Source organism: Rousettus aegyptiacus, unplaced genomic scaffold, assembly GCF_014176215.1.
Source record: "Rousettus aegyptiacus isolate mRouAeg1 unplaced genomic scaffold, mRouAeg1.p scaffold_m13_p_7, whole genome shotgun sequence".
Lineage (NCBI taxonomy): Eukaryota > Metazoa > Chordata > Mammalia > Chiroptera > Pteropodidae > Rousettus > Rousettus aegyptiacus.
Window position 1 is genome coordinate 100,028,202 of NW_023416310.1, and position 26,936 is coordinate 100,055,137.

Here is a 26,936-nt window from a genome sequence, read left to right on the forward strand (position 1 = left end):
GGTGATATGGCCAGAGTGCTGGGATCTGCCACACCGCAGGGCTATGAGTAAGAAAGGGCACTCTGGTCCTATAGATGGCATGAGGTTTGCAGTCTGAACATAGAGAACTTCTAGCTGCACTATTTACTCAAACAGTGTTGCCTGGGAACTTACTCACTGAGCACCACACTAAGGCCCATAGGAGCCCTCCAGGAGTTTTATCCTGGCAGAGAATCATGCAGGCATATAGCTATGACACTAAGAATTGCATGTGAGGAAAGAGAGATTCACACCCGAGTGAAGAGGGTAAGCTTTCATGCACGATATAATTACTGAGCTGGAGAAAATTTGGATATGTGCAGATGAGAAACAAGGCATTCCAGGTAGCAAGGGATACCCTGAGTAGAGGCTTGTAGAGTCAAGCTTGGGCATGCTCTGAGAATAGCCTTGCTGGAACCTGGCCAGAGACCAGGGATGGGAAGGAAAACAGCAGAAGTCAAGTTGTAACGTCAGTTGGAAGTCAGGTTTTAAATTCTATCGCCCACTGTCCCTTCCTTTGCTCTGTCATTCTCATCATTTTTTTACCTTCCTTTCATTCCCTTTCACTTGCTTCCTTCCTCCCAACTAAAATCCCTTCCAGCTATGCCTTCATCCTTCTATCTAATCCAAAAAGTACAAATGGAGTAGGCGTGGGATTAGCACAGAACCTCTACTGGTCTGAAGAAGGAAGTCAGAGATCAACTGTCCTCCCCAAAGTGGTCACAGACCACGGCCACAGTTGTCCAGAACTCTGACTGGAAAACCGTATGAGTATCTCTGTGGCACATCTGAAATCTGTAGGCTCACAAAGATACTCTCCTGCTTGGCAGACAGAATGAACAGAATGAGACAGTGACATGACCCAGAAAAGGTATAAGAAACTTCAGATGGAAGAAGCAATATAAAGAAGTGGTTAAGAATGTTTGCTGTAGAGTCAGATCTGAAGAGCCACAACACTATTAGCTTTATAAGGGGCATAACAGTTCTCACCTAATTGTGTAACGAGGATTAAATAAGAAAATGTCCATAATATGCTCAGCACAGGACCTAATCCATATGAGAGCCTGATAAATGTTTGCTTTTTATTGCTGTATTTATGACAAAGAACTAAGACCAGGAAGGGCTAAAGTCCAGCCAATGGAATCAAGAGAATTCCACAGGGAGCCTACTGGAATGGAAACACGTCAGGCTTTGAAATCAGACTTGAGTTGCAATCCTGACTGCACCAATTTCTCTCTGTGGGACTGTGGGCAACTTGAGCTAACTCAGATTCCGTTTCCTCAAATGCAAGATGGGGGTGATAATATGAGGATGTAGATAAAACATCCATTTTGGGGAGATTATGAAGATTACAGATAATATAATTAAAGTTCCTTCATACAGTATACGTCTTCAATTATTAACAGTAGAAACAATCAAGCTGTGACTTTAAAACTTTTTACTTTGTAGAAGGAAGTTAGAGATCAAGATGTCCCTTTAAAACTTTACTTGTCTAGTCCCCATACTTACAGGCTCTGTGAAAGAGGTATGATCATTTGGGCTCCCCACCCAAAGCTCCAAGCTCCACATCTTTCTCTTCTCACTACCAGAAATATCGTAGATTATCTTCTGGTGGTGGCCACTCGGGAGCTACATGGCTAAATAAGATTGATGAGAATAGTGACAATATCAGCCCCATAGCAGAATGATCTAGTTATTTAAAACTTAATAAAACAATGGCAATTTCTGGGTTCTCTTTTATTGTAATCAAGCACACTAAGTTCTTCAGGAATGCTTAACTCTTAAAACACCGTGACCGCTCAGCACTCTGCTGATGGCATAAACTCAGCCAAGGGGAGATGGATTTAGATGGCCCTGGAGGGTGAACAGAAGTGGGAGCAGGAACAGCAGCAGCAGTAATGCCAATGTCCATCTAAATACTAAGCACCAGGCTCTGTGCTGAGCACCCGACACACATTTTCCCCTCTCATGGATCATGAAGCTAGGAACAGTGAAGGGGCTTGTCCAGAATCATACAGCTAGGGTTTTGAACCTGGATGGTCCAGCCAGAGTGGTAACCACTCTGCTAATTGCTAGCAAGGAGAAGAGCAGTTTGAAGGTTATCAATGGAAGCAAAGCAACTAGCTGTGCCAAGGAAGTGGGGCTTGCAGTAGTAGCCTCACGAGGAAGACGGACCCAGGAGAAAGCACACTAAGTGCACCTACTGATGGGACAAACATTCAGTATTCATTCAATTACCCAACACAGAGGGCCTACTCTAGAATTGGAAGTGTGTTACTGCTAAGCCCCATTCTATTTCCAGAGTCATGGAGTTGAAAGCACCATATGGATAAGAACCGTAACTTCTCTCTGTATTTCCAATGCTAAGCACAATGCATAGTGAGAAGAATCTGAGGAAAAGTATGCTGAATGAATGAGTGAATGAACCCACAAACTAAACTTGTAAATGTGTGACATTTCCAATTCTTTCCTTCTCTCCTCCACTGCCATGACTTGAGAGCTTTGCCAATACAAAATGGGAGGGAACAACATTAGCACCACTGAATCCAATCCCATGAGATGCTCCAGATAGGGAATGGCACCACAGAATTATTCTAATCCAGACTGTCTACACCAAGAAAAGCCACTTGATGATTGCTACAGTGTCTGTCTTCCTTTTCCTGTGTAGACAGTTTCTGGGGGGGGGGGGGAAGATTTCTATAACAAATGCTGGTGATGAGCAAGTGAGCTAAGTGGAAAACCTTAACCACAGTCACATCAGACACCGGTGGGGCCTTTGAAGGGTTATCGGTATAAAAGAAAGTCATTTTCTCTATAAGCATCGGATTTCATAAATTTTTCCCCAGCTAAGTTATTCTTCTGCTTATCAAATCACACACTGCTTCATCTTATTATTCTGTAAATGAGGCCTAGTGTTACACAGAAAAATCTGTGCTTAAGGGATATGAAAATCGCACAGCCTTGAAGTCTCTGAGCTCAAATGTAGCCCTCTTTCCCTTTTCCCCCAAAATGCAGAACTTAACAGCTTCCAAGAGGGTGGGAGGGCACTACCGAGAGAGAAGTGCCCTCTGCAGGCTCAGTCGCCTGCGCTGCTCCTCATTGACGAAGGGCTCCATAATCATCAAAGGGTATCAGCGTGTAGCTGAATAGACTTGATGGTGACCATGACTGACCTAGCAGAGACCAGCCCATTTTGAGCTAACTGACTGGAAAAATCATGCTGTACCTTCAGTGGAGGATGAGGAAGGAGCAACTGGATAGGGGGTGGCATAACTCATCTGGTTAGGCTACATGGCCCTTTCCAAAGGCAACACCACTTCAAAAATCATGGAGGTCAGAAGAAAGACAAGAGGTTTGGATAGAGCTGTAGGAAGTGAAGGGAGACAAAAAGAGGAAGACAGGGAGAGAAAGAGAAAGAGGTAGAGAAAAAATGGGCAAGGAAAAGAGTAATGGGCTCATTTTATTCATCACTTTTGTTCTCAGTACTTTACAAATACTAACTCAGTTAATCATCATTATTAGCCTTTTAAAGAAGAGCGAAGTTAAGCAAAGAGTCAGTGACCTAAGAACATAAGGCCAGCATGTGACAGGGCCAGGACTTAAACCCAGGCAGCCTAGTACCAGTCTGTGCACTTAATCACTCTCCTCCACCACCAAAGTCTTAGGCCCTGTTGTAATGTGAGCATCTGGCCCAAGGATGTTAATATCCCATGAAACTGCCCTAAAAAGAGTTAGTTAAGGAATGTTTATAGCTCTTTGACAAATTCCTAAAATTTCAGATATTTCCTTGTGAGTGAATATAAAGCAGGGAATACAGTGAAAGGGATAATATTCCTTCGGGCTATAAAAGAAAAATAATGGCTCATCAATTAGTTAAAGCAAAGTAACAGCCAATATTGTGCCAATACACCCAGGAGTTCCCTTATGCCAGCACTGTATTCTCACTATGTCACCAGGGCTGGGAGGAACTAGTTGAGGTATTAACAGAAAACCAGCTTTGGGTAAAAATGTTGTTATATTAACCATGGTCAAACATGCCTCCAGGATAACTGGCTTGGGATGGATTCAAGAACCATCAGCCACATAAATTCTGGCCCCTCCTGCCTCTTGGGTACTGCTTTTCAGCCTGGCTCATCCATCCATTTGCCTTTTCCATTACACGGAATTTGCCTCCCACCTCTCTCTCTTTGCAATTTAACTTCTCTTAGCTCCCCTGCCCCCACAATCCAGTTTTCTGAACAGTCCATCCCAATGGTGGATGTGATTTAATTTACATTCTCTTAAGAGTTTGCTCAACTCCGTGTACGCCTACCTAACAGACTCTCAGCTCTGCCAGGCCATTACAAACTCCCTCCTATGAAGAGCATGAATCATGTCCTTGGGAGAACTGAGCTGGTAATTGAGTTGCTCCCTTAAAGAACTTTCATGAAAGTGTACCATGCTCTCAGTCCAGAATGGGACTGAGACAGGAATCAGGGGTAGGAACGGCCTGGGCAAAGCTCTTGGTGTCATCCAGCCTTTGATCACTTCATCCTTTATTTGAGCTAGATGCCAAAGAAAGCAGGCCCAAGGCAATACTGATTTCTGAGTTCCCATTGTGATTTTTAATTCCATTGGTTCCTTTCTGACCCTGCTTTTGAAAACTCTCCCTGCCCCCAGGAGTTCTTCACATCTTTGTTCCATGGCTGAATGCCCTTTTGGTTAGGGTGTTCTTTGTGTCTTGATGGCATGCTTCATGTTACTCTCATCTTGCTTGGGTCAGGGATATTTCTCTGTGCTTCAAAAGCACAGTAGAAAAAAATCCTTTCATATACATTGAACTGTATGTCATGAAGTTATCCTCAAAGGTCATCTGCCACAAATACTGAAAAGTGCCCATGTAAAAACAAACAAATATACAGGCTTTGGCTATCAGCAGCTGTCAGTTTTCTGGGAGTATTATAGTATAAAGTCTGTCTACGAATACACAGCCAAGTTTCTTTATACGGAGGAAGAAATATAACTGTAAAAATTAGCAAAGGTCTAATCAGAGGCAGACCCAGTCTCAAGAGAGCACCCTTGTTTTAGTCTTCATCTGAAGCAGGCAAGAGCAAGTGGAAACGGTTCCCACTGTGTTCTCTCAGAAGTTCCTCCCCTCCAGCTCTGCTGCCCAGTCTGTTGTGCTGACTTGTCTGTAGGAAATGGCAGAAGCAGCAAGGATGGACTCTCCCCAATATAGACAAAGAGGCCAATGGAGGGGATGAGGGGAGAGTCCTGTCAGAACGGCTACAGTGCAGCAAGCCACAGGGTGAGCCACATGGTCAGCCAAGTGGTCTTCTGCTACTTTATGGGCATATGCCCCACTTTCTAACTGACCTGTTTCTCCAGAGCAGGGCCACTGCAGCACCCAGAGAAGGCTGACCATTGAAAACCAAAAGTGACTGACCACAAGCCCACCTGCCATCCCTCTGTGGGACCTGTGTTATAAGCAGGCTCTGAGAATTACTGAAACGTTGCTATGATTTGTCGCTTGCTCTACTTTGCTCTGAGCCAGAAAGAGCACAGGAAAACATGTTGCCCACTGGCCTGGGGTTCCCACCTGGGCTGAGGAGAATCTGCTGCTCTTGTTTTTGGAGGGCAAGATAGCAATGGTTGATACAATGCTACCCTCCCCCCCCCCAAAAAAAAGCCTCATTTGCAGCTAATATCTAAATAATAGTATTATCAGGGGCTGCTGCAGGACCAAATAAACCTTTGATGTCCTTGCAGATCACTTGGCTGCTGCTATGAGTTCCCAAAAACTGGAAACAAGAACATGTTGCTATCTGCATTGAGAATTTTTAAAAACAGCTCTATTTATATTGTTCCGATAATGAAAAGGGAATCTTGCATTTCCTGTGAATCATTGTATATGGCCCCTTAATACTCAACAGAGCAAATGGAATGAAAATCGGCATGTTACGCTCCATGGTTATCAGATGAAAAGTCGGTCCCTTTGAAGAATGCCCCATCTACCTGCTCTAGTCCATGGTTCCCAGCTCCTATGGCACTTGGCTATCCTGAGAAGGGCTGAAGAGCAGGGGTGCCAAAGGCAAAAATAATGGCTTTCTCCTGTCATAGGGAATAAGTGAATGAATATAATTCTCACAAATGTAAACTGTATTCTCATAAATTTTACTTAAATATTGTTTATTGCCAGTTTAACACTGGCCAGGACTCAGAATCAACTAACAAATGTCCAAACAGTGCCAAATATTTGCGAGAAGAGAATGTGTGGTTGCAGTAACTCATGTCAGCTTGCTGGATCAAGCAGAAAAAGGAAGATGTTGCACATGAATCCAGGTGTGTCTCATGTACCACACAGACAGAGTGAAGCTGGGCTCCAGAGAGGGTTGGACACTACCTGAGCCTCTTTCTACACAACTCCATTCTTCTATCTCTCTTAACTGCTTTAACTGGTTTGCTACTGGTTTAACTGGTTTAGTCCACACAGTGCAAGATGTCTACCCAGATCTCCCAAGGTTACATGTTAATTCCCCTGTAAGTAAAGAGAACCCCTAGTCCAATGAGCTCTATCTAGAGGGGTGATGTCAACAATACAAAATGGCCACAACAGGTCCTTGTAACCTGGGCATTAGGGCAGGGCAGTTCCAACAGAGGAAGGTTGTGGCCAGAAGCTACCAAATGGGGAATCCAATGTGTCAGTGCTCCAGCATGCCACACAGAGCTCCATGGACTCAAGCCAAACACCACTGAAATCTAGTTGGGAAATACAGAGGAGCTGTTAAAATGTTCTCCAAAAACATTGCAAGTACTTTTTCTTAAGACTACATAGACAGAGAGGGGAAGCTTTCGACAATATCTCATTTAATCTTACAAGACAATATGAAAACTTGTTTTGCAGATGACAATATTGAGGCTCGGAGAGGTTAAGTAGCTGGCTCATGGTCCTGTAGCTAGTAAATGGTTAAAACAAAACTCAAACCCATGTGAGATTCCAAAAACTCATTCATGCTCCATCCATTCTTCATGGCACCTCCCAAATGAACTCTGTACAGAGATAAGTCTCCTTGAATTGGAGACAAGCCATTTGCCCAAAACTGATTGTCATGTTCTATGCCTGAGACTTTTCTGGGGCTTCAGTTTGCCAAGCACTGATGCCCCCAATCCTGTAAGGACTCTGGCCACACCAAAAGACCCCCAGCATCCCCAAGTCAGAAGAACCCAGCAGGTACCTGCTCCTGATGCTCCTGCTCTAACACCCAGGCTACTCCTCCCCAGGGGGAACATTTTGGCCCCAAGCTACTCATAGGTCGTTTACTGTACAAGTGCTACCAATGCCATTTTCCTGTTTGCGTTTTGTTTTTGTTTTTGTTTTGTTTTTACAGTTCGTTGCTCATCCTAACTGTCAGCAGCAATTGCTTACCATGTGGTATGAAAATCTCTCAGGCTTACGTCAACAGTCTATCGCTGTGAAATTCCTGGCTGTCTTTGGAGTCTCCCTAGGCCTCCCTTTTCTGGCCATAGCCTATTGGATTGCTCCGTGCAGTAAGGTACAGACTGCTTAAGGTGCATGTCTTTGTGGTTATTTCTTCTCTCTACTTAGCATGACCTGAAGTCCATTTTGTTCAAATAAGCAGCTAATCATTTCCTTTATTTAAGGAAAATAGCTCTGAGATACCTAGCAAAAGTAAAATACTACATAAGAGAGAAAACATTAAGATCTGCATTTTTAAACCATCATTTAAAAGAGAAAGTAAGGGAAGTGATAAAATGGAAAATTTTAAACTTGTGGATCTTAATCTGATGAACAGCAGACTAGAGAGAGAATAAAAGTACTTTTCCTCTTCTCATCATCCAATGTCTTAAACATGTAATAACACCCAGAGTAATAATCATAATAAATGGCAATAGGAATAGCCAACATTTATTGAGTACTTTCCTTTCATCAAGTAAGCCCTTTTCATGGAATATCTCATTTCACTCCCTCAATTACATTATGACACATACACTTAATGAAGTGGGTTCAGAAAAGAGAAATAACTAGTAGACAGAATCAAATGCAGCTCATACTGGGGCACTGCAGACCCATGTCAACATCTTCCCAGTTTCCTTGGCTTCGTTGATTGGGTTCTGGAGCACATGGACAGCTAATTAGGTCATAAGAAGGAAAATAGCAAAGGAAAGAGAAGAATTTAAAAGGTGCAAAGCTTTTCACAAGAAAGGGTGAGTGTCTGGTGCCCTCTGGTAACAGAGGGAATGGAACCTGCAGGTCCCAAACTGCCACACTTTCTGTTCCACCAACACTACAACCCAAGCATTTGATCCAAAACCATAAAAAGCACAAACAGTCACTCCAGCTTTGGGCAAGAGTTTGTGCCTATAGACCAAACCATGCAAAAATTTTGAAATATGTTTCATGAGTTAAGATGGTCATTAAAGTTTACAAAGTTACATTAACCTCGTGGTATGTTAAAAAGGGAATTGAACTTAACTAATCAACATACAGCAGAAGAAATATGAGTACAGGGAGATTAGTTCCACACAAAATTTGACCGGCTAATGCAGTTAATAAAATTGTCATCAGTGAATGGATCCTCTTATCAATTCTGCCAAAAAGAAAATTACATCAGGATGATGGGCCCAAGACTTCGGGGCTGCTAACAAGCCCACCTAACTAGGCAGGCAATGAACTGACTGCCTTAGAGAGGAAGGGTGTCATGGAGAAAAGTCAGGACTAGAACTCCTTCTTCCGTAGAATGGTATTAAAAATAAAAGTCCTCATACTGAGTACTTGTAGTGTTGGACCTTAAATCTCTATTGAGGAATTTTTTTCTATGGCAGTCTACCATGACATGGATTTCTAAATCAGAATTCCCCAAATGATATATATGTAGATGAAGACAATTTTTTTCTTTCTTTCATTATGAACCGAAAATAAGTACAGTGAGTGGGGAAAAAAATACGATGAGTGATTCGAGCTGGTCATTCATCTACGGCACATGTCTTCATACTAGAATTATCTAGTCTGTACTGCCAATCAGATCACTGTCGTCATCTAGAGCCAAGACTAGGGATGCTTGCCTCCACATTCTCTGGCCCCCAAACTAATTCTAGGATATTCAGTCATTAAAATAACAACCACTTGGTGGAGAAAACACTGCCAATTCTCACCTTTGCTGTAAAACTAAATGTGACAGCTTCTAGGAAACTAGAACTAGGCAACACCAGCAAACTGGTTTGCCTCTGCCTGCCTGGGGAAATAGTCACAAAGAGATGATATACCAGTTGCTAAATTTTTAATTGTTCTGAGAAGAATCTTAGCCAAATCATGCAGATGTGATGGGAGGAAAGCATATGTATGGGAGGAGGAGGGAATTTTGGACTTTCTTGGGGTTCAGTAAATCCAGGAGGCTGATGCCACCGTGGAACATAGTGGTCAGACATATAGCAGTCTTCTGGAACATTCTAGAAGAAATGATTGCAGTTTGGGGCTTCTTCTCCTCTGTTCAGATACATGTCTGATTAACATTTGGTGCTCCTGGAGCTTTCGGTAAGACTTAAAAAGAGAGCACTCAAGATAAAGGAGCTGGTCACTAAGCCACTTGTGGTTTCTGCAAATCTGAGCTCAATGCAATGGAGGGTGTGTCCACAGCTGAGTGACAAGTCTTAGTCTACAGCATGAGATTATTTTTGGTGGTAATGTTCATTCCAAGGAAAGAGTCCATCATTAAAAGCTTGTCAAACTTGCTCTGAGGCAGTCAAAGAATAGATAAAACATTCAAAATACATTTAGTCTTTCCTTTCACCATTTAGAAATCTTTTTAAGTTTGGCAGAGATATTGTATTACTGGGGGTTACAGAGAGGTCACATGTTCCATGTGAAGAAATCGGCCCTCTTTAAAGACTCCTGTTGCCTGGAATACAACATCCTCCCAAGAGTGGCACAGAGGGACAACTCTGTTAATAGGCCAGTATCCATCCTCCCAAGGGGCCACTGCCTTTATATCTGTCTAGTAATTCTATGAAAAAGCCAGTGCAATTCCAGCAAGTCGGTGTTCTAATGACCTTATTACACCTCCCTCAAAGAAATTAGACTGATATTCTTTAATAAATGTATTCATAAAATTTCATTGCTAAACCTCATCAACCAGCTACAGTGCACAAATGTCTAGCTTATGTTGAGATTTCTGCTTCCAACCAAATAGTACATTTACTTCCTAATAGTAGTAGTCCTAATTTGGGAACTATTAGGGACACCAAAATTACTTGATTAGCCTGCCAAAAAGACCTCATCATTTATTTCCTTTTAAATTCCCAAGGCTGTCAATTCTATTTTTACATAAGTTTCTGAGAGACTTTAAGAAAGACAGTTATATAAGATTATAAGGTTAGGGGTATCAGAGGAAATTCGGCAACTAATATGGTGATTGAAGAGGACAACTAAATCACATATGAGTACACATGGTGATAACCGCAGATAGGACAGGTTAGTTAGGATCAATAAAGAGAAGAGTGATTTTTAAAATCATTTCTCATCGTAAACACCAACAAGGGGGAAGAAGGGGAGATCAGGCAGGCCCTGGGAGGCGGGTGGACTCTTAGCCACACGGATACTCTCAGGTAGATGTTTTCCTAGAGACAAGGGCTCCAATGCCAAAGGGCCTTTATGATTCACTAGGCTGTCTTCTATCCTTCGCCATGCCATTCTGACTCATAATTTAGGTTGTATGCCTGCTAAAATCTAACAGTTGAAAAAATAACAGTCATCCTCAAGGGCCCAGTATCTCTATAGCTAGTGAACTGGGACACAGTGAGCATCATGAGAGCATTGAGGAACTGAACAAGTTCTAATTACAAAGAGCGAGAGGAGAAGTTGACTTCCTCCAGTACCTGTTAACCTTCACTGTTCAATTACCCTTATAATTAGTCCCAGGACTCAGGCAGAGAAAATATAAAGAACTTTAGTCCTACCTGATGACTTCATAGTCTGCAATCTCTGTCCTTACTTCCATGTAACTCTTGTTTGCAGAAATATCAAAGTGTTAATCCTTGCTCCCAACCCTCAGCCCCAACCCAAACAAAAGCATCTGGTAAAGAAGGCATGAATTACTCCGCAGCTTTTTGAAGACCCCTGCTTTGTCTTGCCAAAGCTAAAGTGATTTGAAATAAGGGTCCTAAAACCATGTGGTCCGGAGCCAACCAGGAGAGGACAGTGCCTCCCAAAGCCTCTGTGTCCCCCTCATTTGTCTCTATCGGAGAGCTACACTAAAAAAAAAAAAAAAAAAAAAAAAAAAAAAAAAAAATCGTGATGCAATTTTTGAATCATTGCCAGTGAGGGGAAATTTGTGCCAAGAAATAAAGCACTTTTTACTCTTTTGTTAAAAAAGCCTCTGCCCTCAAATCCAAAAGGAGAGTCCATCACCTGTCACCCTGCTGAGACAGGATTTAAGAGTAGCAGGAAGCTGATCACTTGCATACCTAGCCCAGCCTGAGACCTGCAACATTTTCTGCTCATCTTTCCATCTATTTCCTACCATAGTGTTTAGCCTGTCTACCCAATAGAAAATCAGCAACTTTTAAAGGAAGGACCAATTTGTATATCTTATTTTATCTCCATCACCTCCCGTGCCCAGGAGCATGATGCACACTGCTGGTACCCCAAAAGGGCTTGTGACATAAGTACATAAAGACTCTGTGTAGGTCTCCCTTTGGGAAACCTCGCAAAAAACTTTTCAAGGGCGAGTCAAGAGTCTTTTAAGTTTCGATTAGGGAAACTGCCTGGGGCCCTCCAGTGCCACATATTGTTTCCTCTGTGCCAGACGCTGTTCTGCTCTGTGCGTATTAAATAATTCATTCCTATGTCAACCATATGTGGTTAAGTATTACTTTATCCCCATTTTACGGATGAAGAAACTGAGACAAAAGAGATTAAGTAACTTACCAAAAACGATGGAGTCATAATTTAAACCTAGGCTCTCTGGCTCCAGAGAATTGACCATAACAACTACACACACACACACACGCACGCACGCACGCACACACACACGGCCTTCTCCCCAACTCAGTTACATCAGCAGCATTACAACCTTCGATGCTGTATGTAAACATCTTAGCTGCCAACTTACTTTAGATTGGACTTAAGATCTTTAGAGTTACCAAGACTTTTCTAAAAATGAGGAGTCAAAATCACCATATGACAAAGGCTACTCCTTCCTTTTCTTTCTTTAGAAGCCCTACCTTTGAAATCCCACTATTACTCAGCACCTCTTCAACCCCTAGGACTATGGGTGGATTCGCATAGTATTATAAAAACATCCCAATTAAAGACACTTAGGGAGATTCACCAACTCAAAGAAAGGAAGATTCCTGAGCCCTAAGTTTCAATAAGAACTTTGAAGGGAGGATACTGAGGGATCTGCCACTAATTTAACAAGGATCTCTCTGAAAAGTGAGAAGTACTCCAGCCTTGAAGATGTACATGTTTCTTTTTGGAATATTTGATTCAAAGTTTATCTCCATTCAGCTTTCCAACTTGTACACTAAGCCCTTGCTTGCTGCTGGCGAGCGAGGGTGGCATTTGGTGAGGGAGACTCTCCAAATGTGGTACCGACTGGAGAAAGATGCTGGAAACATTCTCTGTGTGCTTTACTGAAGTTCAAGCCTATTTTGTGGGCATGTGGCCACGAGATCCCAATTAGGTGTTTACTAAGAGCCTGGTGACATGGAACATGGCAGTGTGGCAACCAGTAAAAGCAAGTGCCCACCCCTGAGGGCCCATAAATGCAGTTCTTTTGGAGCTAATTCAGGAACACTGTGCTCAGGTATTCTCACATGCATATATTTCCCAAAGTAAAAGAATATTGACCAAAAGTTTGAGTAAACCATATTAGACTACTACAAGCTTGGCTTTCCCGATATGTTCTTAGCTCATATGGTCCAAGTGATGACAAAGCCCCTTAGTTCAGGCTGAGTTTCAGACTGAGTTTTGCACTCCAGTCAGAGCAGGTCAAGGCCTATGTCTCCTGAAGCTCCATGTGTTTTTACACATATGCTATTACTGGCTCCAGCCTTAATGATGTCCAGCTCAGAGCTGCTGGCATATATTACTTGACTTTTCTCCTTTCTTTTGGCTCACCTGGTAGCCGTGCGAAAAGAGGTTTTTCCAAGCATAATTTGCTTCAAAAATTACCTTCATGAGACAAATAGGGAATGTCACCAAAAAACGAAAAAGAAAAAGAAAAAAACTATTAAAATAATTTGATCTCATCTGATCTTTATCAAAGTTTTACCAGTTGAAAAGATGTATTCAAGCCCAAAAGAAAAACAAGAAAGAAGCATCAATTCCTAACCTCACTTCCCCTCCCTAGTGGGAACTGGGCCTGAGAAAACCTTATAAATCATAGCAGGGCCTTATCAGGGTTTTTCTTATGGTCTGTGGCATACATAGTAATTTTTACAGATGCATCTTCTGCCAGAAAATAACAATTTGAAGGAGGTAACAAAAAGAACATTATACTCCTCAAATCAGCTCTTCCAAGGAATCCCAAGGCAGCTGCATGCAGATGCCTACAATCAGGTGCTTCATCCAGGTGAGAAGATGGGGAGGTATCCCATATCTTCTTCTAGGTAGTAACTGGAAGATGCTACATAGAATCCACTGATAAAAGACTGGGGAAACTTGGACATCAATCCCGTAACAGCAATGTCTAACTGCACAGTCCACAATTTTTTCTGACATTTCTGGGACCCTGCTGGGACACACAACATCTGGTATCCCTTGCCCTCTCTTCAACCTTCCCTCTCTCCCAGCCTACTCCCCATTCTGCAGTCATTCTCAATCTTCTCTTTGCTTCTCACTGCCAACCCAGCTAGGACACAATAAAAAGAAACAATATGATGACTACTTAAGGATGTCTTGTGCATACATCAAAGTGTCCCAGTGTACTGGCTCGGAAAAAGGGCTCCAAGACGCTAACATAGTCAAATAAAATGTTGAAAAATTAAAACTAGCTATTTGAAATCATATAAATCAAAATGGCACATGGTTTAATTCCCTGTTTTTACTAAATTTTTATTTGTCCTTAATCTGCATTCTGAAGTTGGCACATCTGCCTATGGCCAAAAATAATCTACCATCCGTATTTTGTAAATAGTAAAGTTCATTGTTAGAAAGAAGTCATTTGTAAGATGTTTCTAGGCCCCCTGGCTTTGGGTAAACACGTTTTTCCATTTCTGAAGTTATTATAGTGCCATATGACAATTTGATAATTCAAGTGAATCCTTAAAAAGGTGTTTTTCCAGCACAAGCAGGAATGCCCAACGTCTGGACTTGAGATGCAGTTTTTAAAAAAAGATAAAAATTATCTTTTTAAAATTTCAATAGGTGGGTTCTACAGCATGAGAATAACAATAAATCATGTTACACTAATAACTAGTATGATTAAGGTAGATGATTACCGTGCTGAAGCATATTAAAAGAACATTATGAAGCCATCTGATTTATAAATATTATGCTGAACATAATCATAATGAGAGAAATTTTACCTGGAGAAACCCTTGTAATTGATCTTTACTGAACCAATACTCCTCTCCTGGGAGACATTTTACTCTAGGACTCCTGAGTAAGGCAGACCGTGCACGTCCATTGCCCAGTCACTGGTTGTAAGTGAACATCTGCCCTGGAGAAGGAACTGAGCTTCAGAAAAGTCTTCCCTTTTTGCTCTTGTCATACTAGTATAGTTTAGTGAGGGGTAACACTTGGTGTTTAGGTGAGGGTGATGGCAGTGATCTGGAAGAGATCCAGATGAGTTCAAAAACTCACTGTGCAGCCTCCAGTTTAATCCTCAGAGATTTAAGCGGCCTTTGGATGGCATGCCAGGAATAGAGACAATGTGACCAACATTGTCCTAACAGGGAGGGCAATAGCTATTTCAGATCTATTTCAGGCTCACGGGAAACAATTGCACAAGTTACTTATGTACTAGGCCACAAGAAAAATCTCAATACGTTTCAGCATATTATCATAGAAGCTATTATCTGTACACATACAGCAATAAAACAGAATTTTTAAAACCATATATGTCTAGCAACTAAATAACCTCAGAGTTAAAAATGAAATCAAATGGGAAATTGTAAAATTTTTAATAACTGAATATCAATGAAAGGGCTATGTGTCAAAATTCATGGGAACACAGCTAAAGCAGGAAATGTATAGCTTTAAATAAATTTACTAGTATAAGAAACATTGATACAAATCACCTAAGTATACAACTCAAGAAAATGGCCAAAAGAGCAACAGAGCATATATCCAAAAAGTTTTTTTTTTTTTTTAAATCCTGAACACTATTGAGACAGACTACTTTTACCCAGATTTGAAGGTCATAAAATTCACATCCATGTGGTTAGGGGTAGCTGTGCGGTCAAACTGTAACATATGTCAGTATGTTCTACTCTTTGCTCTTTTCCCACTAGATCTTCTAAATGGGAAAAACTGAAGTCAGTAGGAAATGGGTTTGGTCCAGCAGCATCTCACATAAAAATTCTAGAGAAAATGTTACCTGAGTTCAATTAGTAGTTTTTCTGTGTAATATCTAGTTCAACTTTTGGCAAAAGCAATGCTTTAAAGAGAGACCTGCACCCACCTAGAGCTGCTAGTTTATAAAACATGTCTTGTACATATTTTGTTTCCAGCTAGGACGAACCCTGAGGAGCCCTTTCATGAAATTTGTAGCCCATGCAGTTTCCTTTACAATCTTCTTGGGATTGTTAGTTGTGAATGCATCAGACCGCTTTGAAGGCGTCAAAACCCTGCCCAATGAAACCTTCACAGACTACCCGAAACAGATCTTCAGAGTGAAAACCACACAATTCTCCTGGACAGAAATGCTCATCATGAAGTGGGTGTTGGGTAAGCAAGTCACTCTATCTCTTATTCTCTCCTAATTATAACAGGACAGCATTAAACTCTGACTTCTGAACTTTTTTCTCTCCCCTTGAGTGTACTCTTGCTAGACAAAATGGTGAGTGGATGACCACCCTGACCAGCAAGAAAGTCAAAGTCAACTTCTGTATGTGCTAACGTGTAAGATGCACAGACCCAGAATATAAATCCCAATTGTGAAAGGAAATGTTTGAGAGAATTTCATTATGTGCTTTTCATAATACATGTATTGTGATTGTAAAGTGACTTTTCATACAAAAACATTTTTACTCATTTAAATATAGCCTCCTGGAAGCTTTGCAAATCAAGTTTTGCTTCTGAAAAAGAGTATAAAATTGCATATTTTTTTGTTATTATTGAATATAAGCATACGTCAATTTATTGCACTTCACTTATGCTACCTTTTTTACAAATAGAAGGCAAGACCCTCCACCAGCAAAAAGATTACAACTTGCTTTATTGCAGTGGACTAAAACCAAGCCTGCAATATCACAGAGGCATGCTTGTATTGATGTATAGAAGCACAGGGATGATAAATATAAACCTTAAAATCAGAGTAACATTTTCTCATTATTTGTGTTAAGGAAGGTAATGAAGCTGTGAAATTCCTCTTTGTGGTGATATTTTGTGCTGCCAAGGTCTCCACTAGAATTGCCAAAGAAATTGTTCCCATTCCTCACTGACTAGCTAAAAAAGCTATCTTACATTTGCCTAACTCCTAAGAACTATTACTAGGAGGATATAAGCAAGATAAAATAAAACCAGTAATGACTAATATTGTATACAGCAAAATGCTTTAAAGATTTTTCAAACAATGAAAACTGCAAAACTGATTGGTAAAAATAAATAAATAAATAAAAATAAGATCAGACTTGGTAGGGAAAAAACTTCAATTGCAAAAGCTATAATCAGTGATATTGTGTATAACCAAAACCTGATCCATAAAAAAATTATATCAAAAATATCTGAATTTGGTAAGAATGTTTTGAATAAAACTGAATAGAAAAGATTGAAAAAATTTAACCATGCAGTATCAAGATTTTATCAATTAATTAAATTGCCCTAACGACATTCACCTTAGATTTGCTTTCTTGACAGAAATTCAATATTGGTATAATTTTCATTTTGTTTATGCTCACAAACATTGAGTCAAAATGTATTCAGAGTCAAAGTATCTGTGCCATCAATCAACATATCACAAAAGAATACTTGAAAAGAAAGCCCAGTATTTGGCCTGTGCTAATTAAATGATTTAACCTAAGCCACAAAAGTTGAACCACTGGAGAGTATCCTATAAATGCCTGAGCACAAAATAGTTAGGAATATGGTCTCAAAGCTGGATCGCTCAATAGGGATGTAAGAAGAATTTACTCCAAAGCACATAGGCAGAAAAGCACACCATGCTCCCCATGGTCTTTCAATCAACAAGCAAGTACGTAATCAAAGGCTCATTTAGCGGAGTCACTGGCACTAAAGTTGGAAAGAGATATTAAAGACTGCTGCAGGCTGAGTTGTGTGGCCTCACTTTCACAGTTCATTCTGTCTCCATCTTCCCTAGAACACTCCCCACAGTTTAACTAAGACTTTAACACCAGGCACATTGCAATGGACTGAATGTTTCCCTACTCCAAAATTCATATGCTCAACCCTAATCCCAAGGTGATGGTATTAGGAGGTGGGACCTTTGGGGGTGATTAAGTCATGAGGGTGGAACCCTCATGAATAGGATTAGCGCCCTCATTAAAGACATCCCAGAGGGCTCTCTCACCTTCTCTGCCATGTAAGGGTACAGCAAACAGTTTGCAACCTGGAGGAGGTCCTCACCAGAACTCAACATGCTGGTACACTGATCTTGGACTTGCAGTCTCCAGAACTGTGAGAAATAAAAGTTTGTTGTTTATAAGTCACTCAGTCTGTGGTACTCTGTTATAGCAACCAAAACTGACTAGGACACGGCTTTAATAAAAACAAAAAGTCATACATTGGATTTATATAAAAAACAAAGTATTTATGTGACCAGTCACTCACCCACCCACTTCCTGATTTGGAGCCCACATGCAAGACCCTATTGAGTACCACCAGACATTCCCTTTAAGTGGATATGCACCCCAGGTTAATGGCTCCTACTAAACCATGACTTCCTAAGTCCCTATATTTATCTTCCACTGTGTACCAGCATTATCCCAATAAAAGGGATGCATTTCCAGCTACCGAGATTCACACTTTTATAGCTTGGTCCCAGCTTCTGCCCATCAAAGCAGAGCTAAGTTTCCAAGACTATTACATCAGCACTATTATAGAGGGGAAAATTTGTTCCTCATTACCTACTTCCTGTTAACATTTCAGACAGAAGAAAGATTGTAACTATTTTTTATTACACAGATAATTTTTTCAAACTTACTGTTGTAAATTTGAAATGGTCAAGTCCAGGACAATCTTTGTTTCATCTATACCACCCTACTTCCTGTCTCCCAACTCTCTAGCAAGTCCCGGTACCATAAAATCTCACCTATAAACATTTTTGTGTGTATCACTACAAAATAAGTTATCTTTTTCTTTTTTTCATTTTTTCTCTTTGTACTTCAAGTCCACTGATGTTTTCTCTGCATTATCTGTGATTTTAATCCCCAACCAGTGAGTTTTTATTTCAAATATATTTTTCAACCCTGTAAATTCCATTTAGTTCTCTTTTATAGCTTTCATTTCCTTCCTTTCGATATTTTTATTTTCCTTTAAATCCTTGAACATATTGTGCATATTTACAGTAACTGTTATAAAGTCCTTGAGTCTTAATTCCATCATCTTCTTCATTTCTGGGTTAACTTCTACTGACTAATCTTTCTCCTGATACGGATCACGTTTTTCTGTATCTTGATGTGTTAGTATTTTTTTACTAAATAATGGGCGCTTTGCATGTTGTTATTCAGAATCTGGATTTTGCTGTCTTCCTTTAAAGACTCTGTGGCTTTGTTCTGACAGGCTGTTAAGTTACTTGCAGACGAGTGTGGTCTTTTTCAAGCTTTCTTAGAGTGGATCTGGAGAAGCTCTACCATAAGGATTGTTTATCCTTATTGTATAGAGATACACATCTGGGGTCTCTATTAAACACCCCAAGCAAACAACAAGGACTCTCAACTCTAGATGGTCAGAGCTCAAACACCTCTCCTCTCGGGGTGAGCTCTTGAAACTGTTCAGCTTGCAGCTCTCTGGCTATTATTTGTGGGGCTGTACTCTAATGTATTCATGGCTTAGTATTCAGGAAGCATTCAAAAGGACACTGTTACAAATTTCTAGGCTTTTTCTGTTTGTATTTGTTTTTAGTTTTGTGTTTTGTTTTTATTTTGTCTAGTACCCTTCTCTTTGGAACTCTGTCATACAACATCTAAACACATCAGGCTTCCTGAACTCTAATCTGTCTCTTCAACTCACTAGGACTGCCTTCTGTGTTTTTGGAATCCCTCTGCAGACTGGAATGTGTCTCCAAAAAGAAAAACAGGGTGATTATATGGCTTACCCCACTTGCTTCCCTTTACTTAAGGATCACAGTGCTGTGCTTTTTCCAATATCTGAAAATAGTTTCTTTTTTTCTTTCGGTTTGTTACTCCATGTGGCTGGTAATAGAAATCAGGACTTTTTCTAAAACAGAACCACAAACAAAAAAGGAAATTAAAAATAATTTCTTCGGATCCTCAAATAATCAGTCAGCATTCAAATTTCTTTGATTAAAGAGACAAGTTGAATAAACACCTGCAAAGCTTACTTCCTCTCTTCCCTCAGGTCTCTGGTTCAAATTTTACCTTATCAGAGCAGCTGAGAAGATAAGAGCAAGCCCTTATCTCCCTATTCTGATAAAGTAAAATTTTAACAGAAACCTGAAGGAAGAGAAGAAGAAAGTTTTGTAGACATCTGGGTGAAAAGTATTCCAGACAGACGGATCAGTATGTGTTAAAGGCCTGAATTTAAGAGCAAGCTGAGCATGTTTGAGAACAGCAAAAAAAAAAAAAAAAAAAAAAAAAGTGCGGCTGAAACATAGTGAATAAGGGGGAGAGAACAGAGATCAGGTAAGACAGATGGGCAGAGTCAAATCATGCAAGGCCTTGTAGGCCATGGTACGGAGTTTAGATTTTATTCTCAGTGTGACTAGAAACCACTGGAGAGTTCTGAACACAGAAGTGACATCATCTGACTTTCGTTTCTAATAGATCACTGACTCCTGTGTAGAGAACAAATAATTCTGGGACAAGAGCAGAAGCAGGGAAACCAGTTAGGAAGCCACTGCAGTAATTCAGACAAGAAACGGTTGGTTTTGAGAAGATGGCAAATGGTGATTATATTTGAAGGTAAAATCAATAACACTATTGAATTGTCTGTGGGGTGTGAGAGAGAGTAGTCAAGGAAAATTTCAAGTGTTTTAACTCAAGTAATGGTATAATAGAGAGCCATTCACTGAGATAGGAAAGACTAAGGAAGGAGCAGGGAGTAGAAATGGAAATCAGGAGTTCGATCTGAGATATCTATTAGACATCCAAGTGGCATCTCAAGTAGCAATTGGATATACATGACTGAAGTTCAGAGGAGAGGATGGGGATGGAGAAATAAATTTGAGCATGTCAGTGTATTTAAAGTATATGCAATCACCTTGACTGTGAATGTGGGCAAAGGAACTGAGGGCCAAGCTGAGGGCACAATAACATATCAAGGATGGGAAGATGAGAAGTATCCAGCAAAGGAGACTGAGCTCAGAGAAGATCCAAGCCTCTGAGGGACATGGGAAGTCACTGAGGAGTTGAGGCTAAAAGTCCAAGATCTGATTGCATTTTAAATAGATCACTCTAGCTCCTGTGCTGAGAATACACTGAGGCATGAGGGTGGGAAGGGCAAGAAGCAGGGACACCTTGACTAGGCCATTTGCTTCTTTGTGGTTTCCATCCCTTAAAGGAACAAGCTGTATTTGTTAAGGTTCCAAGGCTCCCCTTCTCCAGTATAGCTCTGTGGACACGTCACACTCAATTACAAATATATTCTTCCTTTATTCTAAATGCTTTACTTGATTACTAGCAGAATTTTGATAAAATTCTAGATTGTCAATTCAGGATACTTAAGGTACGCACAGAGTTAGGTAGACGCCATAGGAGACAAAGAAGACACACCCAGAGGTAGAAGAAAAACCAGAACACAGTATCGAAAAAGACAAGAGCAGAATATGACTGAGGATAGAGAGATAAATTTGTTAGTAGACATGTGTTCTGTAGAGCTGTCAGATGAGCTGTTTTGGGGAGGACTAAATGAACCAGAGATCATCGCTCCTTCCAGCTGGGAGAATCTCCAACATCAGTTTGTCCCATAGGAATCCATCTTTCTTGCCTGTATCATAAGCGGCCACGCTGGGGTAGCTGAAAAAGGTCATAATAGAGCTTTGCAACTAGAAACTGTGGCTCTGGAGATGCTTGTCAAGGGCTGTATAACAACATTAGTGGTTCGCAGAAAGCCACGAGGCTTGGAGGGCAGGAAGTCTCTCCACAGTGCATGTCATTTCTCCATCTAAGAATAGAATCATGACACAAAGACTCCTTTTTCACCACTCTTATAAAGAACCTGGCAGTGTTTTCTTAAACAGATGTCCCATTCAAAAGTTCGATTCATCTAAAGCTAAAGCTCAACTGATGGAGTGTAGTGTAAATGCCCTGCATAGCATGAAAATACACTTAAAGGGCTGGATAAGAGAGCTTTGGACTGCATGTCAGGAATCTAGTCCGACTTGTGTCCCTTCCTCCTTGGTGGCTCTGCGTCTCTAAATTTGTATTTACATGTATAAAATGTGAGGATCTAGCTGCTCCCTCACCCACCCAAGATTGTAACTCTTTAAGAGCAATGCTAAAAGACTCAGCTCCAGAATCACACGTCCAGGTTTGGGCCAAGAGTAAAACTGTAAAATCATATGGGCTGAGCCCTCACCTAATTTGTTCAATGGTTTTTTCATTTACTTAGATAAGATTTCCAAGGAGACTACTCCAAATAACTTGACAAATTTTCTCCCAGCAAGTCAGGCCATATTTCTGTCCTGCTTATCACCGTTAGGGGCTATCTAGCTGCTTAGGGTGAAAACCGGTCTCTTCCTCAAGGCCTGAAGTGGGATCTTCATAGTCTCCTGGGCCTTCACAAAACTGCCCAATCTCCAGCCCCATACCCTGACCCTTAAGCCATACTGAGCCTCTCAAGGTTCCCTAGAAGAGCCTGTTCTCCCTCATTTCCATGGCCATGACCTGGCATACCCTGCCAGCCCGGCCTCCTCCAAGTAGCTAACTCCTGGTTCCTCCTGCCAAGTGTCACCTGCTCCATGAATTCACGCCTTCATTCAGTCAACAGATGTAGGTTGTACCAAACACTGTACTGAGGCAAACAATTATAATGTTGATTGCTCTTATCCCTGTGTCTCCACAAACAGTCCCCTGGATGTTTTCTATTACATAATTTGTCACCCTGTATTACTAGTGTTTGTAGATACATGGATGGGAGTGAACCACCTTTTGAACTGTTAAGCTCCATCTCAGTAGCCTGTGGGCCATTACTCCAAACCTGCCCAAATGGAACTATATATTTCCCTCAGGGCTTCCCAGCATTTCCCAGATTGTTCCTCTGCCAGCCACCCTCATAATTATCGGTGACCTTGTTCTCTTGGCTCCAGGCATCTCTGAGTGAAGGAGATTTTGCCTGAAGGAGACTCCAGTAACCAGCAAGCATTCTTACTCCTTAAGTCTCAAACTCTAAACACTCCTCTGATTGACATGCTGGAAGCAAGAGACCATGAGGCTCAGCTTGGATATAAAATGCTGAACTATCCTCTCAGTACCTTGGAAGCAGAGTCTAATTTCACTCACTAAAGTACTTAATTTCACACATTTCTTTTTTCATTAAGCATTCCTGCTGCTCAAACCCTTGGGTCCATGCTACTTTTACTCATGGCCTTGGAATAATTTAAATTAGTCTGGGTGAGTTAATATTCATATCTAGGAAGACTGATGTGGGCATCTGACCATGGAGGAAGTGATTTGCAATGCCCAATGAGGAGCTACAGTACTGGTCAGAAAAGTCGGTTTTCTGCAAATAATTTGCATTTCAGATTTGAAGCTTTGAACACTTGAAATTATCTGCAAAATCACAAGAAAATCAAAGGCTTACCCCGGGTCACAGACCTAGTATGTGGCCAAACTAGAACTTGAACCCAGAGCTTCCTGAATTAAAGCCAGTCATGGCCCTAAGTGATAACCTGTGATTTCCCTAGTGCCCGACTAAAAGCAGTTCCACTAAAATATTAGAAATTTTAATTGGAAGAGGGGTAGAGAAAAGCAACAAACACTATTTTTCTACCCTGTAATGACTGTCTGATAATTTTTAACTTTTCAAATGACTTTTCTAAAAAGGTATTTTCTTTACTTATTTGAGCAGGCACAGATGAAAGTACATTTCAGTGTTAATAAATTATTACTTCACTGAATTACCACACAGATTTTGAAAGGGTAAGCTTAGGAAGTATGGCTTTGTTAAAAGAAAAAAAAAAGGTGGCGGCGGGGTAGGGGGTGATAGTGAGGTGTCTTGTAAATAGACCAGCAATGTTTGGGGATACTTTCTGTCATGGGGACTCCAATTTGATACAGACACACAGATCTTAGAATCTCTTTCATCAAACAAAGTTACAACTTCTATAAACAGCTGCTCTTAAATTACTTTTCTCCTAAGGAAAACATTTAGTTTCAAACCCTTTTCTTTGAAAAGGAACAATTCTGATTTAAAAAGGCCCTGGGCAGAGTCCCAGAGCAGTGATCAGCTCATCACTCAAACGCTACCAGATGTAGGCCGGCAACCAAATCAGCTATGCTTCAGCCCGCCGCGACCATTTGTCTGCTCCTAATATCATCCTTAACTCCAGGCTTTTTAGGCACCTCGAAGAACACAGTGTTATAATGTGGTCATCTGCCAACGTGCTTGGGTTTGAGGTCTGGAGGAAGACATTCACCTGTGTGACATTCACAAGGAAATGAAAGACAGAGCTTCAGGGGAGGATGCACCTACTCAAGGACAAAGGAAAGAATGAGAATGGCTGAAACCTTGGAAAGCAGCAGCCTTTAAGGGATGGGGGAGCATAAGGAACGGCAAAGGATGCTGAGGAGGAGCAGCGGGAGAGGCAGGAAGCACCTGGGAAGGCAGGCCTTCTGTCTGACGCACAGGAGCAAGAGGAGTGCGAAGAGAGGCTAGCAGTTTCAACATCTGGGGAGTGTGTGGCCTGTGAGCTGGAACTATATCACTAACCAACCAGTTAGTGATGCTTTTACCACATAATCTCCTGAGTATGCCTTCTGGCTAGGCATATTACAACACTCTGTGCCTAATGGAAACACTAGCTATAAAATTCAGATAACAATGTATTTCATAAGGTTGTTGCACAGATTTAAGGGAGTTAATATATACATATAAATATCAAACAGTGCCTGGCACATACTAAGTGCTTGAAATGCTATTGAATAGTTAACCTTTAATAATCTAAACCAATTTCGTTTTAATAATAAGTGAAGATAAAGGTAAAATAGCACTATTCAACAGAAATATAGTACAAACCACACCATAAACCACATATTAATTTTAAATTCTCTAGTAGCCACACTGTGGCTACTATATAGGTGAAATTAAGATATTCTATTTAACCCAACATATCTAAATTATCATTTCAATATGATTAATATAAAAACTGTTATATTTCACATTTTTTGATACCAAATCTTTGAAATCTGGTGTGTATTTTATACATACACAGCATCTCTCAGTTCAACTGACCACATTTCAAGGGCTCAGTATGCACGCATGATTAGTGGCTACCATATGGGACAGTGCAGGTAAGGAAGGATGGATACACACCAAATTGTTAATCTAGGCTACCTCATGAGGCTGGCTTAGAGGTGAGGTGGGGGAACTCCATAACATCTTGTTTATATCCCCTTATGTTGTTTAATATATAACAATGAGAACGTATGTCTTTAAAATCCAGCAAATTAGTTATTTTAAAAAGTTATGACTAAAAAAATACTAATACCCCAAAACTAATGCTCACCAAAACTGTCATAGAAATATAGAGGAAAGTAGTCTAACCTGAGAGTTAGGAGAACTGGGTCCTAGGTCACATGCGGCACCTTCGGAAAGTCCACTGGACCTGCTTCCTTACATTTAATTTAGAAATGGGTGATTCCTTCAGACCTCCCCGTTTTCAAAACATATAAATGTCAGCCACTATATTTCTCCTACATTGCCTCCAAGAATCTAGGAATGGATTAAAACTCTCCCCTAACTTCTGGAGATGGTTAATTCATAAGCAGAGGCACAAGTGAAAACTCTTCTCAAAAAGAGTATTTGCTGCTTCTCAAGCTGCCTTTGAAGATATTTCTGTTGTTACTAGCTATCAAAGTACTCGGTTCCGAAGAGTTTACATTTTACACTTGCACCCCGGTTTCCTCCGTGTCCTCCTGTAGTCACATATGCCGAGGAAACTGAAAAAAAGAGGCTGACTTTCGTATTCTCCCACAGGAATGATTTGGTCCGAATGCAAGGAAATCTGGGAGGAGGGGCCGCGGGAATACGTGCTGCACCTGTGGAACCTTCTGGATTTCGGGATGCTGTCAATCTTCGTGGCCTCCTTCACCGCGAGGTTCATGGCCTTTCTGAAGGCCAGCGAAGCCCAGCTGTACGTGGACCAGAACGTTCCAGACGACACACTCCACAACGTCTCCCTTCCGCCGGAAGTGGCCTACTTCACCTACGGTGAGTCAGCGGAGCTCCTGTGCTTTCCGCCCACGGCGCTTCCGGGGCGTGGCCACGTGCCCTTAGCCTCAGCTGGTCCCGCACCTGGTTGTACGTGGCTGACTTTGGTCAAGCAGCAATGCGACTGCAAACACAACCGTCCGCCCCAAAAGAAAGTCCTAGTCTCTGCAATATAACGAGCTGAATAGGGTGTGGATTTAGTGACTATGAGAAATCAATCTTTTTGTATTGGAAAGAATTTGTTTTGGAAAGGTTATTGGGGCGTTTCCGAGAGTTTTTTGGTTTTCGTTTTTTGTTTTAAGAAAGATCACATTTCTGGTGCGGACCCAGGAGCTTTTTTTTCTATTTGAAAAAATAAGTCCTGGTTTCCCATTGTTAAAGTTATTTTCTCATGGCAAGATAGAGTCTTAGGAGATGCATAAGACCGTACAGTGTGAGGTACTAGATTGAAATTTTAGAAATAGTAAGAGTTATAGCATCCATTTATCGAGGACTTATCAAGTGCCAGGAACTGTGTAGACATTTTACATCATAAATTGCAATCATTATAATAACCCTGAAAAAAAAAAGGGGGGGGGGTCTTTTTAAGTCCCAGTTTCATAGATAAAGAAACATGTTTTCATGGCAGGGCTCACAATGTTCCCAGAAATATAGCATTGCCTTGGATTGCAGCAGATCCTGGCCCAACATGAACTGATAACCATGCAGAAGGCATAGTTGGTTATGTTCTCAGGCTTTGGAGTTAGCGAGACGTGGATTCAAATCTTACTTCTGTAACTTACTATCAGACCTTGTTTACTTAACTTTCCTGAGCCTCCATTTTCTTATATGTAAAACTGATAATACATATGTCAAAGTTTTAAGGCTTAAATAAGACAGTGCATATGAATTTTGTACCATGTTCTGAAAATATTAAATGCTCACTAAATAGTAACAGGTATACTACCTCTTGGATTGTTTACTTTCTCAAACACAATACTAAAGGAGAAAGATACATGGAGAGACGAAATAGTAGATATTCGTTGTTACCAGTAAATTAGCTGGACATTTAATAAACATTCACTAATGGCAGCTGCTACATCATGAAGCATGGCGTTTGAATGTCAAATGTCCCATTACATGCTGTCACATGGTTCCTGTGGCCACAGACTCATCATGATCAGGTACAGCAACAATCTGCAGAAGGTTG

General features: G+C 40.9%; 1 protein-coding gene and 1 long non-coding RNA gene across 5 annotated transcripts in view; one reads left to right on the forward strand and one right to left on the reverse strand.

The window, feature by feature from the left end:
• TRPC7 (transient receptor potential cation channel subfamily C member 7) overlaps window positions 1-26,936 on the forward strand; it is a 124,191-nt gene that overhangs the window by 64,809 nt on the left and 32,446 nt on the right. For 2 of the 4 annotated variants that reach the window (XM_016137714.2, XM_016137715.2), the window contains 3 exons: window positions 7,386-7,550; window positions 15,691-15,907; window positions 25,514-25,747. In XM_016137714.2, the coding sequence (XP_015993200.1) occupies window positions 7,386-7,550; window positions 15,691-15,907; window positions 25,514-25,747 (616 nt within the window). The remainder of the gene's footprint in view (window positions 1-7,385; window positions 7,551-15,690; window positions 15,908-25,513; window positions 25,748-26,936) is intronic. The other 2 variants (XM_036224735.1, XM_016137716.2) reach the window with 1 other exon arrangement.
• On the reverse strand, window positions 17,317-25,642 carry LOC118605321. The gene is made up of 3 exons (XR_004952064.1): window positions 25,082-25,642; window positions 19,455-19,576; window positions 17,317-17,813 (listed from the first exon to the last, which is right to left on the reverse strand). It is a non-coding gene; the product is annotated as an uncharacterized LOC118605321 (long non-coding RNA).